Here is a 14034-nt window from a genome sequence, read left to right on the forward strand (position 1 = left end):
GGGCGCTGTCAGGGCACAGCCCAACCTCTCGCAGGGATGGAGAGCCAGCCCTTCGCCCCTCTGCCTGCTGATGAGGACAAAACCCCTCCTGTAAAGCAGTCCCAAAGGTGACTGCAGTCCAGGCAAAGCCCCCTGGGTCCTCCTGCCCAGCAAGGGCTGGGGAGGGACAGCCTAGCCCTGAGCCCCCCACCCCAGCCCCAAGCAAGCAGCTGTGCTTCCTCCCCCTCCTCCTTTCCCCTGGATTTCCTCTCCCCGGAGCATTTCCTTCCCCTCCCTGAGCATTTCCTCGGCCTCCACCGCAGCTGATGCACCGGAGCCCTCGTTCCTGCGGGAACAATGCCACAGGCTGCACAAAGCAGTGACCGAAGGGTCTGTGCTCCAGCCCCGCAGCCGCCCAGCTCTGCTGCCTTCAGGCATCGGGAGCAGCTCAGTGCAGCGCTGCCCATTGCCAGGGAGCCCTTCCCAACCCCGACGAGCTGCCTGCAGCTCTCCCTGCCCCTGCACAGCCTCCCTGCAGCTCTCCCTGCCCCTGCACAGCCCCCGTGCAGCTCTCCCTGCCCCTGCACAGCCCCCATGCAGCTCTCCCTGCCCCTGCACAGCCTCGGTGCAGCTCTCCCTGCCCCTGCACAGCCTCGGTGCAGCTCTCCCTGCTCCTGCACAGCCCCCATGCAGCTCTCCCTGCTCCTGCACAGCCCCCATGCAGCTCTCCCTGCTCCTGCATAGCCTCGGTGCAGCTCTCCCTGCCCCTGCACAGCCCCCGTGCAGCTCTCCCTGCCCCTGCACAGCCTCCCTGCAGCTCTCCCTGCCCCTGCACAGCCCCCGTGCAGCTCTCCCTGCCCTGCACAGCCCCCATGCAGCTCTCCCTGCCCCTGCACAGCCTCGGTGCAGCTCTCCCTGCTCCTGCACAGCCCCCGTGCAGCTCTCCCTGCCCCTGCACAGCCCCGGTGCAGCTCTCCCTGCTCCTGCACAGCCCCCATGCAGCTCTCCCTGCTCCTGCACAGCCTCCCTGCAGCTCTCCCTGCTCCTGCACAGCCCCCGTGCAGCTCTCCTTGCCCTGCACAGCCTCGGTGTGCATCCCCAGCCCACAGCTCCTCGCCACCCCCGTGCAGTCACGTTGGAGAGCTGCCGCACCGGCTCCGCACGCACTCACACTCCTCCTCCTGCACTCCTCCCCCTGCTCACGTCTCCTGCCTGCAGAAACAGCCAGTGCCTGCCCAGCCCCGGTTGCCTCAGCAGCCATCTCCCTGCCCCTGCTTCTCATTTTGGGCCAAAAGTGTGCTGAGCAGCCACCAGAAGCTCAGGAGAAGGCAGTCTGGCAGCCAGGCTGACCCACCACACACACCCATCCCTCTTGGATCAGCTCTCCTCAGAGGTATCCCAGCAGCATCCCAAAAAGGTGACCCCAAACCTTCCTCCATCCCACTTCTGGCTCTGTGCCCCACAAAGTGTGTGCTCAGTGGCCCCAGCCCAAAGCAAAGCAGGAGCTGTGCCCTGTGGGTGCTGGTGCCACCGTGCACACCCACGTCACACAGTGCATGTGGAGCTTTTCTGCACTCTCTAAAGGGAAAAAGCACAGACAGGACAGTCTGGCACCACAGTAATAGGCACTTGGCACATTGTAATCGTGGGGCCTGTCTTCCTTAGGCTGAAATGAAACACAAACACGGACCAACCAGCTTCCCTACACACCACCCCTCCGAAATGAATCACACAGACTTGGCAGCGCTGCGAGGCGAAGGCCCTGTGCCCTTTACATCCCACACACAGCAACCAAGGGAAGCAGCAACCAGCCATCCCCTGCACAGCCCTGGATGCCACAACCACCCAGTCACTCTGTGCAGCCTTTGCTTGGCCTCTTGCTTTGCGCTCAGCGTGAGTCACCCGCTTCTCCCTTTCGCAGCACAGGAGATGTGGCGGGTGCATTCAGCCCAGGCTTACTCAGCCAACGACTTTCCCCCCACCTCTTCTGGCTTTCAGCTTTTGTTTAACAGAGGTTGATCTATTTTTGACTCCATTCTGCTCAGAATGAGGCGGCTGCACCGGAAGACACGTGTCCTGCAGCAGGGTAACGGCAGCGAGAGCCAACCGCCTGCTCCCGGCACTGATGGCTCCATGTTTGTTGCTTCTGCTCAGAGTATCTTCCTCTGGCAGATGCCTGAAGGTGAGAGGAGCAGGAATGGGGCAGAATCACAGTCTCCACTGGCTGAGACAGCAAGAGGAAAACTGAGTGTGAACGGGCATAAAGCCCACCCACAGCCCCTCCTCTGGGCGACGGGACTGGCTCCATTTCTGTCCCTCAGAGCAGGGTTTGATGCATCTGAGTCATCCCTCAGCTGCCAGCTCCAGTCACAGCTTCTGCCTTGCAAGTTTCTAACCCTGTTTATTCCCAAGGAAGGGTGAGACTGTGGCTGGAAGACAGACAGCATCTTGCTGCCGGTGCCCCTGTGCCTGGGAGATGTTGCATCTGCCCAGTCTGGGCTCCTGCAGCCACCCTGTGCTGCCCCAGCTCACCCCAGTACAGGCACCAGCCCTTTCCCAAAGGCTCTGGAGCAGCTGGGCTGTTCCAGCACCGACCAGCAGCCATTCCACTGGATTGCTCAGCAGTTGCTGCCACTGCTGCTGCTCCTGAGCTGCAGGCAGACAAGGGGCACAGGCTGCTGCAAAGCAGTACTGTGAAGATGAGACCTTTACCATTAGATTACCCAGAGTATGGTGGTTTAACACCCCACCTGGCTATTCCCTTCCCTCCACCACTGCAGAGACACAGAAGAGATGCAGCCAGAGCCCCAGGCAGGGAAGGGGATGGGTGCACTGGCACTGTGGGTTTGGCCCTGCTGTATCCAGCATGGAAAAACAGCTTTTCCCACAGATCATCCCCTGGGCCCTGCAACACTGAGACCTTTGTGTACAGGGTGCTGGGAGCAGCTGGCTCCTCACTGCTGTGCCAGGCTGGCCCCAAGGAGCTGCTCATCCCAGGATGCAGGGGCACTGTGGGGACAGTGACTCCTTGGGAGTCTGCAGCCACACACTTCCCTGAGCACAAGCTTTGGCAGAAATGACCCTCATAGCTGCTAGGAAAGCCTTTATCCCCCCTCTCCCTCACCCTAAACATCATCCCCCAAAGTGAATATGATCTCCTCGCAACAGGCAAAGATTATTCAGGAGCTGTGATCACCAGAAGCATTAACCAAGTGCTCTCTCTCCATCAAGGCAAACAGACCTGTGTTATCTCCAGGGATGGATGGGCACCCAGACCCATCCCAACAGCAAAATGCTGCAGGAGATGGAGAGCTGCAGCACCCTGTTACTGCCAAGGTCACACAGTACCTGGGCTTCTGCAAGGGGAGGACCCTGGGCCTGGTTCAAGTTAGCACACTCCAAAACCAGCTCAGCAGTAAGCTACTGGGCTTACAGGTCAGGCAGGAGAGGGCAGAGGATGCTCAGAGACCTCCCAGCCCCCTCTGTGTCCCAGGAGAGGTTGCCCTTCCACAGACAGCCCTGGGGACTCCCAGACACCCTGACATTGCCCAGTCACCCTGCTCTGCCGACAGAGCAGAGAGAGGAGGTCTCCCTCCTGCCCTGCCCTGATAACCTCCAACCGTTGGTGGCAAAGCTTCAAAGCCTCCTCCCAGCAGCACAAAACCAGACACAAACACCAGGCTCAGCCACAGGCACCAGCTGCAGTTCCCCCTGGAGACAAGGGTGTGATGACAGAGGGGGGAAAGCTGGTCCCCAAAACGCCGAGGGTTGGTGGGGAGCCACGCTCAGAGGAGCAGCAGCCAGGAGCAGCCCCACAGGAGCAGGGGAACAGCCCCTTGCAGAGCACAGGGTCCCAAGCAGCCATCCAGGCCATTAACCACAGAAAATATGGCAGGCACGATTCACAACAAGCCACTTCTCCTCCTCCCCCCTCCCTGCCCGGCATCCGGAGCTCAGGGCTGGAAGCTGCCGCTTACCTTGGGTGCTGCCCCGCGGCGGCGGTCCCGGCGCCTCGCAGAGCTCCTTCAGGGCTGAGCACGTCGGGGTTTCTGCTTCAGGGGTCTCAAAATTCCCTTCTGAGTCCGAGCTGCCGAAGGGAGGGGAGGGGAGGGGGAAAGAATGAGGAATGACAGCTTTCAAGGGTAGCTCTGAAATCCTGCGCGGTGCCTACCCAGCCAGCCAGAGCGGCCCCGGGCATCCTGCGGCAGCCGCTGCTCTGCCCGGCGCGACACGCTGGCAAAGGGGAAAGGAGAGCAAGTAACACATCGTGAGCATCCCCCTGCGTGTCCCCAACCCTCCTCTCGGCCGAACCTCCGGCGCCGCTGCTGTCGGGTCCTTCCCCGGGCCGTCTGAGCATCCGAGCACCGACCTCCAAGGACGCGCCGGCATCTTCCCCCACGCTCCGGAGGCAGGTTGGGAGGCAAAGCCTCGGTGCTCCCGCCCCGTGCCCGTCAGCATCCTCCCAGGACAGACGCCCCCGGCTCCTCCGGGAAGCTGCAGCCAGCCGGGACCCCTCCCCGCCGCCGCCCCCCGGGCAGCCGAGCTGAGGGCAGGCAGCGAGCGTGCAGCGAGGGGAGGAGGAGGGGAGCGGGACCCGACACGCGGGGCCGCGGGTCACTTGCCTGAATCCCGGAGCCGCTCCATCCGTCGGCGGGTCCTCCTCCGTCCCCCCGTCCTCCCCCTCGGGGCCACCCCCGCCCCTCACCGCCGACCAGGTCCACCGAGCCCACTGCACCGGCGAGAGGATCTGCCAGGCGCTGAACGCCATCGGCCCCGCCGGAGCCCCGCACCGCTCCCCGCACGGCTCCCCGCCCCCGCCGCCGCGCCAACGGCCTCCCCCCGCACCGCGCTAACGCCGGCGGGGACAAGCGCCCGCCCCCCGGCACCGCCCGCCCGGGACGGCCCGGCCCCGCACCCCCTTCCCCCGCCTCCTCCGCGGCGCTGGGGCTTTGGGTGCGGGATGTGCCCCCAGCCCCCGCCCGCCCGCCCGGCCGGATGGATGGATGGGGCTGGACCGAGCGCCTCGCTCCTCCCTCCCCACGCAAACTCTCAAATTCACCTATTTTTGCCCAAAGGCGGGGCCGGGACAGCCCCCGCGCGGCTCAGCCACATCCCCAGCCCTCCCCCCCTCCAAAGGAAACCTCCCCTCAGTCAAGAGAGCTGTGAAGCCAGCCCCCCGCCTCGCTTCATCCCACGTCTATCGGTGCTGCACCTGCGCTGCGAGGCGGGGAGAGAGGGATGGGAGATGCCAGCGAACACCTCAGCTGGCTGCGAGCATCATCCCCCCGGAGCAAGCAGCGACCCCAGGGCAAACAGCCCCCAAAGCTGCAACCCCCGGGTAAACAGCCCCCAAAGCAGCAACCCCCGGGTAAACAGCCCCCAAAGCAGCAACCCCTGGGCAAACAGCCCCCAAAGCTGCAACCCCTGGGCAAACAGCCCCCAAAGCTGCAATCCCCAGGCAAACAGCCCCCAAAGCTGCAATCCCCAGGCAAACAGCCCCCCAAGCAGCAGCCCCTGGGTAAACAGCCCCCAAAGCAGCAGCCCCTGGGCAAACAGCCCCAAAGCTGCAACCCCGGGCAAACAGCCCCAAAGCTGCAATCCCCAGGCAAACAGCCCCCAAAGCAGCAGCTCCTGGGCAAACAGCCCCCAAAGCAAAGGGGAGCTGCCCAGAGCCCCACAGACTCCAAGGCAGAGGGCAGAGACACCTGCCCCTTGCATTTTCCAAGGGAACAGGGGCTCAGCAGCCCTGGCTCATGTTATTTCCTTCCCTGGCTGTAGGTTTCTTTATTTATTAACCTATTGTTGGTTAAAAATAACAGCCCACAATCCCTGCAGGAACAAAAGCTGCCATGCTGGCCTGGAATCTTCCCCCACAACCAGGGCTCCAGCTCCCAAACTCATCACCTCCCCCACACTTGCCAGAGAGAGCAGAGGACGCTGCTGGTGCCGTTACCAAGCCCTGCCAGGACTGTCCAGGGCTCAGGCAGCGGATCCGTTACCAGCAGCGGAGTGACGAGCTCTGGCCAGTTGCTGCCACAGAGCTCCCAGCCCTGGGATGGCTCAGCCTGCCCCAGGCAGCAGGGCCCAGGGGTGGCCTGGGAAAGGGCAGCTGCCTGTCCTGCAGCACAGCCAGCCCAGCCCCTCGCCAAGCAGAGCTCTGGCCCTCAGTAACCACAGCAAGTGCTCCCACAGGCCGGTGCTTTCCTGTGAGTCATCAGGCAGCTCCGAGCAGGAGGAATGCTGCTGGCGGGCACAGAGGCCTCTGGGTCACACCAGACCCGTCCATCTGGTCTGGCCACCTCCACCAGCAGCTTCCAGTACATACTTCAAAGGGCTCATTCCTCACTGGGGAGCATCTCAAATAACCTCGCTACAGGGATCCTTTCTGCCAAGCTTCCATCTGTTGATGTCCTTATTAAATCTATGTGTCATTGCTGCACGCTTTTGCTGCCTGGCATCTGTCAAAGAAAATCTCTCACCCCCTTAACACAGCATCCCAGCATGGTGAGGGCTGCAAGGGCCCTGCAGAGCTCACCCAGCCCCTGCTACAGCAGCTTCCCCTGGCTCAGGGGGCACAGGAACGTGTCCAGGTGGGGTTGGAAGGAGAAGGAGCCTCCACAGCCTCCCTGGGCAGCCTGGGCCAGGGCTCCCTCACCTCAGCACCAAAGGACTTGCTCCTCCTGTGCCAGGGGCACTGCCTGTGTCCCTCTCCACAGAGTTGCTCTCCAGCAGGTCAACACAAAGCTTCCAAATCTCCCCAGAGGTCCCTCTGGTTCAGAACAAGGTGCTGCCAGCACCCTCTCAGGGCAGCAGCAGAAGCAGCTCTTCTGTTGGACCCCAGATCTTGGCTGCAGCATCACGCTGCCCTCCACCTCACCAGGGGACAAGGACCCCTGTTGCCACATAAAAAACACCGAGCAAGAGGGGACAGACATTTCTGAGAGCTGAGCCAAACCCCCAGAGGCTGAAGCAAAAGCAGAACCTCAACATCCTGTTTGTGCTGCGGGCAGAGGCGAGCTGCCTGCTTCCCAGCAGCTGAATTTTACATCAGGGGCTGTCTGTGGGAGCTGCTCTGCAGCACTGCTCCCTGCAGCCTCAACTCCTCCTCACACTCTCCACACCACCAGCCAGGGCCAGGGCACAGCCACGTTTCGCCATGTGAAACGCGACCGACGCTGGAGCCGCGGCTGCTGTGGGTGCCAGCGGCTGGGGTGAGCCGCTGCAGAAGGGAAGGAGCTGCAGCTGGTGACAAACAGCACACAGACAGGTTTCTGTGCCCCCAGCTTGTCACAGGAGGGAAATCAGCAGCATCTGTCGGTTGTGAGAGCTGCAGACACGGTGCACCCACTGCCGCCGCTGCCCAGGGGAAGGGCAGCAGCCAGGAAGGGGATGAGCAGCACGGGCTGCAGAGCTCCTGATGTGCAGAGCCCTGGGGCAGGAAGATACCAGAGCAGTGCAAGAGCTGAGCCTGCTCCCACTTGCTGTTTACCACAAGCAATTAAGAAAATGCCTCGAGTGGCATTTTCCAGCTTGGCACCCAGCACAGCCTGGCAGCACCACGGGCTGCAAAGCCAAGGCTGAGGAGATAACCTGACTTTGTCACTCACACCGGGGGCTCTGGCTGCCAAACAGAGCCTGGCAGAGTCAGCAGACACGCTTCTGCAGAGCAGAGAGCATGCTGACCTGTTCGAAAACGAGACCTGCCAGCAGTTCCCAGCCACGTGGGGAGCTGCAGTCTGCAGAGGCAGCAGCTGGACGAGCCATCCTTCCCCTGGCTCTCACCTCCAGCCCCAAACTGCACAAACACAGCAGCTCAAGGGCAGGCAGCCACGTCCACGTCTATGGATGGATGTACAGACACCACATATGTTGGGGTGCATGAAGAAGAGTGTGGGCAGCAGGGCCAGGGAGGTTGTGCTGCCCCTCTGCTCTGCCCTGGGGAGGCTCATCTGGACTCCTGTGTCCAGTTCTGAGCTCCCCAGTTGCAGAGAGACAGGGAACTGCTGGAGAGAGGCCAGTGCAGGGTCACCAAGATGCTGAGGGGACTGGAGCATCTCTTATGCTGCACCCCAGAGCATCCCCTGGGTGCAACAGCATCCTGGTGCATCCCCTGGGCATAGCATTCCCTGGGCATGGCATTCCCTGGGCATGGCATTCCCAGACTATTCCCCGGGTGCAGCAGCATCCCAGAGGGTCCCGGAGCACCCCGTGGGCACGGCAGCATCCCAGAGCATTCCCGGGCCGTGACAGCATCCCGCAGCGCCCCGGACCGTTCCCCACGAGCGACAGCATCCCGAAGCACCCGGCGGGAGCTCGGTGGGCCGTGCTCTCACTAGAGGGCACTCCAGGATGAGCTTTCCAAGGGCTGCAGAGCTCTGCTGCTTCCCTCGGGCTCCCACGGCCCCAGGAACGGAGAGAGCTCTTCAGCTCCACCTCTGCCCTGCCCCCGGGTGTCAGGGTGGGAGCTGGGTGAGCAGCCTGAGGGGAGGGAGCCCAGTGTGATGCAGCAGGATGCAGCCTCGCAGAGCCCTGGGGCTGAACCTGGGCAGAGCCAATGCCCTTGGAGCAGCCTGAAGGATCCTCTGGCATCATCTCAGCCAGCCTGGAGTCTTTCACTCAGTGCTGGGCTCCCCAGCTGCAGAGAGACAGGGAACTGCTGCAGAGAGGCCAGGGCAGGGCCAGCAAGATGCTGAGGGGCTGGAACATGTGTGTGAGGAGGAAAGGCTGGGGAAGAGAAGGCTGAGCTCAGGGGCACCTCAGCAATGCTGCTCAGTCCCTACAGGGTGGGTGTCAGGCTGCCCAGGGAGGGTGTGGAGGCTCCTTGGGGAGGTTTCCAAAGCTACCTGGACACGTTCCTGTGCCCCCTGAGCCAGTGGAACCTGCTGTAGCAGGGGCTGGGGCTGGGTGAGCTCTGCAGGACCCTTCCAGCCCCCACCATGCTGGGACTGTGTGATACCAACTGCCCTGAAATTCCAGGCAAACAAAACTCCCTTCTCAGGCTCTGCTGCTGCCATCCCCTTGCCAGGGTGCAGCAGGAACTCGGGCATCACAGGCTGCAGGAGGAGCCTGGGGCACCAGAGTGATGCCCAGCGTGGGACAGCGCTGTCCTGGGGAAGCTCTGCTCCCCTGGGACCCATCACAGCCCCTGCACGTGACAGTTCCCATTGCTGCACATTCCATCAAAATAGCTCTACAGAAATAGGACACAACTGTCACCCCTGAGTGCAGCCACCACCCAGCAGCCCCCAGGCCTCAGCTGTCTTTCCCCAGCACACTGCAGCCAGAGCAAGAAACACAAACGTGGCCACAACATTAAAGAGGAACAACACAGAGATGACCACGGTGCTGTCCCTGAGGCTTAAACACAGCAGCCACAGCTTCAGCTCACTGATGCTGCTCCTGGGGATGTGAGCTCATGTGAGGCAAGAACAAGTAGAATTGAAACAGCCTCTGCAGAATACAAAGTCTCTACATATGCAAGTTCCAGCCTGATTTTCACACTGATGAACACAAGCATCTGCCTTCACCTGGCTGCTCCTCACCCCCCTGTTAACTCCTTTGCTCTGTTTGCTGACCCTATCAGTGCTCTGTGGCAGGAATGCTCTTATCAGGTGTTTGTCAGGCCTTGGCTCCTGCCTTTTAGTCAGGGCTTGGAGATGTTGGGAAATGCAGGCAGCACCTCAGCCCCATAACCCAGGGTGCTGGCAGCAATGGGGGGCAGCTGGGGAGCGAGGACAGCAGCTGGCACAGGGAGCAGGGCCAGGGGAATGGCAAAGGGCACAGGCAACATGACTTAAGTTTGCTCAAGGTGGAGCAAGCAGGTGGGAAGGAGAAGGAGAAGCAGCACAGTGAACAACAGGATGTTTTCTCCACCTGGGAACACTTCTCATTTCTGTGTGGGAGACCAGTGCAGGGAAATAAAGGCAGGACTGAGGAGTTACAAGGGGAGGAACACACTTGTTTTCCTTGTCTGAAGCCAGCATTTGCAAACAGAAGGATGTTGGTGAGTGTTTAGTGGAGCAGCTCCCTGGCTCCACGTCACCTGCTCAGAAAAGCCTGGCAGAGGCTCCAGGGTAAGTGCAGCTCTCAGCCAGGGTCTCAACCTGGTCCCAGTGACCTGCCCAGTGTCTCTGCATTTTGGCAAGCACTGGCCAGTGTGGTTTGGTCAGAAAAGCAGCAGCAGAGCAGAGTTATCTCTGCATGGCAGGGGGGCTCAGCACACAAAACATTCCCACGGCCCACAAAGTGTTTTGGTTGATTCCCAGATAAGATGCCTCTAGTTTTCCTTTTGCTCAGGGAAGCCTGTGAACCTTCCCTTTTGTTTCCAGCCAGCAGCAGCTGTCCCAGCCCTCACTTTGGCTTTCACCAGCCACCAAATCCCAGCCGGTTTCACCAAGCCCCCAGTTCCACCGAGCCCCCAGTTCCCCCGGGACCCCAGCCAGCAGCTGGTCAAGAGTAACCCCGAAAATCCCACTGTGGGGGTCCCCACTGCTCACCCCGAGGAGTCACACCATGAAACACCGACCGACCCACCCCCGCATCCCGCCCCCCGGTCCCGCATCCCCCCGGCCCCGCATCCCCCCCCGGTCCCGCATCCCCCCCCGGTCCCGCATCCCCCCCCGGTCCCGCATCCCCTCCGGCAAAACGGAAAACGCCGCCTGTTTGGACGGGGGCAGGGAAAAGGGAGCAAATTCCCCCCTCCCCTAACTGTATCACATCATGCTCTGGGCCCGCACCGTCCCGTCCCGCCCCGTCCCGTCCGTTCCTCTCCGTTCCTCTCCCCGAGCCGCACTCACCGGCGCGGCGGCGCCCGCGGCTCCCGCGGCTTCTGGCTCTGAGCCACCCCCATGGCCGGGCCGGGGCCGGGGCCGGGTCCCGCTGCTCTCTGCCGGCTCCGACGACGTCCCCGCCTCCGCGGGAGGGTGGGCGGCCCGGCCCGGCCCCGGGCAGCTGCTTCCCTCGGGACGCGATGCGCCCGTTCACCGCCCCGTCGGGGCGGGCAGCGACGGATGGAGCCCGGGGCGGGACCGGGACCCCTCCGAGCGGGGCAGGGGGTCGGCAGCCGCCCCTCGGGCTGCCCAGCGATACTGGCAGCACAGCGGGGAGCTGGGGGGGGTCTCGGGTGGGGACCGGCGCGGGGCAGGGGGCTGGTATCACCCAGCACACCTCACCTGCTCTCTTCACTGCAGGACGTGCTCTTTTGGGTTAAAAAGCAGCCACACCTGCACATGGTGAGAGTTGTCTCCCAGTCTGCTGACCCTGACACTACACATGAGCCCTTACTTGTAGTTTGGTGGCCACAAAGCCCACAGCCCACTTTTGTGACCCGTCCTCAGCTCTCAGTGGCTCCTGAGAACACAGAAATCAGCTGCTCAGGGGGGACACCGGGTGCCCCTCACCCAGGCATCTGACCATCTCCTCTCCAGGCTCCCAGTTACTCTCTGCACTCCCCAGTGCTGGGGCTGTGGCTTCAGCTCTGAGGATGCTGGAGCTGCATCCACAGGGCACAGAGCTACCAAGAGGTAAACTTGGTGCCAGGCTGTTACCAGGTCAGCTCCCAGCCTGGCATCAAGGAACCAGCACCCCACACACGTCCACAGCACCTCTGCTGGATTCACCCTCTTTCCCTCTTTTCCTTCACCCAGTGAATTTGCTGGTGTACAGATTTTAACACCACGGATCTGCTCTGTTCCTGAGAGCAGAGCACTCCACACTGCACCCCAGAACTGCCTGCAGGGGCTGAACATCCTCACCCACCAGGGCTCCCAGCAGACCCCAGCCACCAGCAAAGCCCCTTGTGCTGCATGTTCAACCAGAAAATGGGGGCTGAGCCCTTTCTCTGGGGCACCCAACCTCAGCTGAGAAACCCTGACAAAGCACTGATGCCAACCCTCCCTCAAAACAGCCCCTCCTCAAACCCTCCCTCGAAGACGAAGACGGACAAGTTGTGACCCCCCGTCAGGCAGCAGCCAGACCCCTTCCCAGGGAAGATTTAGCACAGCATTTAAAAGCCCAGAGGTGACCCTGCTAAGGAAACATCCTGCTTGGATTTCTTTAATTAAAGTGCCTGAGAGAACACATCCATTTCTGACACCATTTGGGGCTTTTTACAGCAGAGGAACTGGAAGCTCAGATATTAATCTGCTGCTGCTGTTGCTCAGGACGTTCTGGCTCGGGTTGCATTATTCTTTTTGGCAAGCAAAGTGTTGACACCCTTGAAAGCTTTCACCTTCCTAAACATGAGAAACAAACCCACACCACAAAAATAATCCAATCAAAACCAATCCAAGCTTCCTTGGATCCAAAAATATCCTGATGGGCTCGGCTGCTCTCCTGCCTCTGCAAGTGCCTGGCGTGCCCATGGGCACACACAGCCATGCCAGCCCCACAGGGCAACCCCCTCTGCTCACACAGGGCCTCTCACCACGGTTGCAATTGGCCCAACAGCCCCCAGCCCCCCAGAGCCCACCACCAACGAGAGAAAGGAGCGTTACCTCTGGTGCTGGCATGGTGGGAGAGAGGCTGGAGGCTGCGGTCACCGCGGCCGAATCAGGTGACAACCATGTGGGACGTGGCGTGGGGCTCCTGCCTCTGGCTGCATAATCCCTGGCAGCAGTGCAGGCAGCAGGCAGGCAGCACCCTGCACCTCACCACACAGCCTGGGTGCTCCTGAGCCTGCAGCACTGGTGACATCTCCCCTGGGATGCCCGTGGGCAAAGGAAAACCCAGCAGCAAACGGCTGCCAGAGGTCTGCTCCCCACAAGCACCCCATCAGCAGCACAGGCTGGGGGTGACCTGCTGGAGAGCAGCTCCAGGAGAGGCACCTGGGAGTTCTTTCCCATCCTAACAAGGGTTATGTAGCACCTCAGGAGAGAAAACCAGTTGCCAAACAGCAAGAAGCACAGGGTGCCATCCCACACCAGCCTCCCCAGAGCCCCTCAGCCTGACAAGCCAGCAAACAACCAGTTCACCTTTCCCAGCCCCTGTGAGAGTCAGTTCCACCGCTTGCAAGCTGCAGCCTCAGCCTCAGAGCAGTCACAGCTCTTGTGTAAGACCCCTGGCAGCTCCAGCCAGGCCTGCTCTGGGGTGGGGGGGTGAGGGGGGCTGCGTGGGATGGCTTCACTTCACTTCCCAGCTGTGCAAAGTGTCACAAGACTTAACAGTCACACACAGCCAAGGCCAGGAATCTCTGCCTGGAAAGCTGTCCCCTGAGGGCAGGAGCTGGCAATGCCCACCTAGGCTGTGGGAGAAAGGCAGGCAGAGGGCAGGCAAGGGCAGAGAGCAGCCAGATGTGCTCCAGCTGTGAGGACTTGCAGGGGCAGCAGCTCTGGGGCTGTTTGAGTGGCAGAAGCCAGCTCAGGTGGGGCTCCCACACTCCCTGCCCGTCTGGCAACCCCAGGAGCACTGAAGCCAGCCAAGGGTGAGTGCAAGGAGGCAGATGGGAATAATCATCCAGATGCTAATTGCATAGAAATTTCCATGTTGCTGGGAAAGAGGCAGCCTGAGCCCTCACTGCATCCCCAGCCCTCACTGCAGCTCCAGTCCTCACTGCATCCATCCCCAGCCCTCATTGCAGCCCGGGACAGAGGTTCTCAGCTTGGACTGTGACTAAGAGCTGGGGCTGTCACATGGCTGGTGTTTAAATGCCTTCCATTTAACTGCCAACGGCTCCAAACCTGCCCTGGGCTAAGAGGCGGCTGGCAGGGAGTGCCCAGAGCAGGTCACCTCTGCAGGGGGCTCCCTGACACCCCCAACCCCTGCCCACTCACACTGGCAGAGCAACAGCAGAACCTCTCAGGAGGAGGATGCTGTGCCTGAGCCCTTCTCCACCTGCGACCTGCTCCAGGCACTGATGCCATCTCCCCTTTTGGCTTCCTCAGAGGGTCCCGAGGGAGGGCAAGTGCTAGCCCAAGCAGGGCAAGCAGAGAAGAGCTTCGTGCCAGCACACAGCATCTCATCACACGCTGGCAGCTCCTCCTTAGCAACACAAACAGAGCCACAACACGGAGCTGGGAGGCCGATGGCCCGGCAGCCTCTGGCAGGGAGCCCAGCTTG

General features: G+C 61.6%; 1 protein-coding gene across 3 annotated transcripts in view; it reads right to left on the bottom strand.

The window, feature by feature from the left end:
* Positions 1–12969, bottom strand: part of TACC1 (transforming acidic coiled-coil containing protein 1) — a 30051-nt gene extending 17082 nt beyond the window's left edge. The window contains exons 1-2 of one of the 3 annotated variants that reach the window (XM_062015819.1): positions 12951–12969; positions 3957–4066 (exon numbers count right to left, since the gene is read on the bottom strand). Coding sequence is in view for 1 of the 3 variants with exons in the window: in XM_062015817.1 (XP_061871801.1) it covers positions 3957–4066; positions 4602–4747 (256 nt within the window). In the remaining 2 variants the exon portion in view is untranslated. Of the gene's footprint in view, positions 1–3956; positions 4067–4601; positions 4772–12473; positions 12494–12950 lie in introns of those variants that run through there. The other 2 variants (XM_062015818.1, XM_062015817.1) reach the window with 2 other exon arrangements.
* Positions 12970–14034: the final 1065 nt, after the last annotated feature.

Source organism: Colius striatus, chromosome 27 (genome assembly GCF_028858725.1).
Source record: "Colius striatus isolate bColStr4 chromosome 27, bColStr4.1.hap1, whole genome shotgun sequence".
Taxonomy (NCBI): Eukaryota; Metazoa; Chordata; class Aves; order Coliiformes; family Coliidae; genus Colius; species Colius striatus.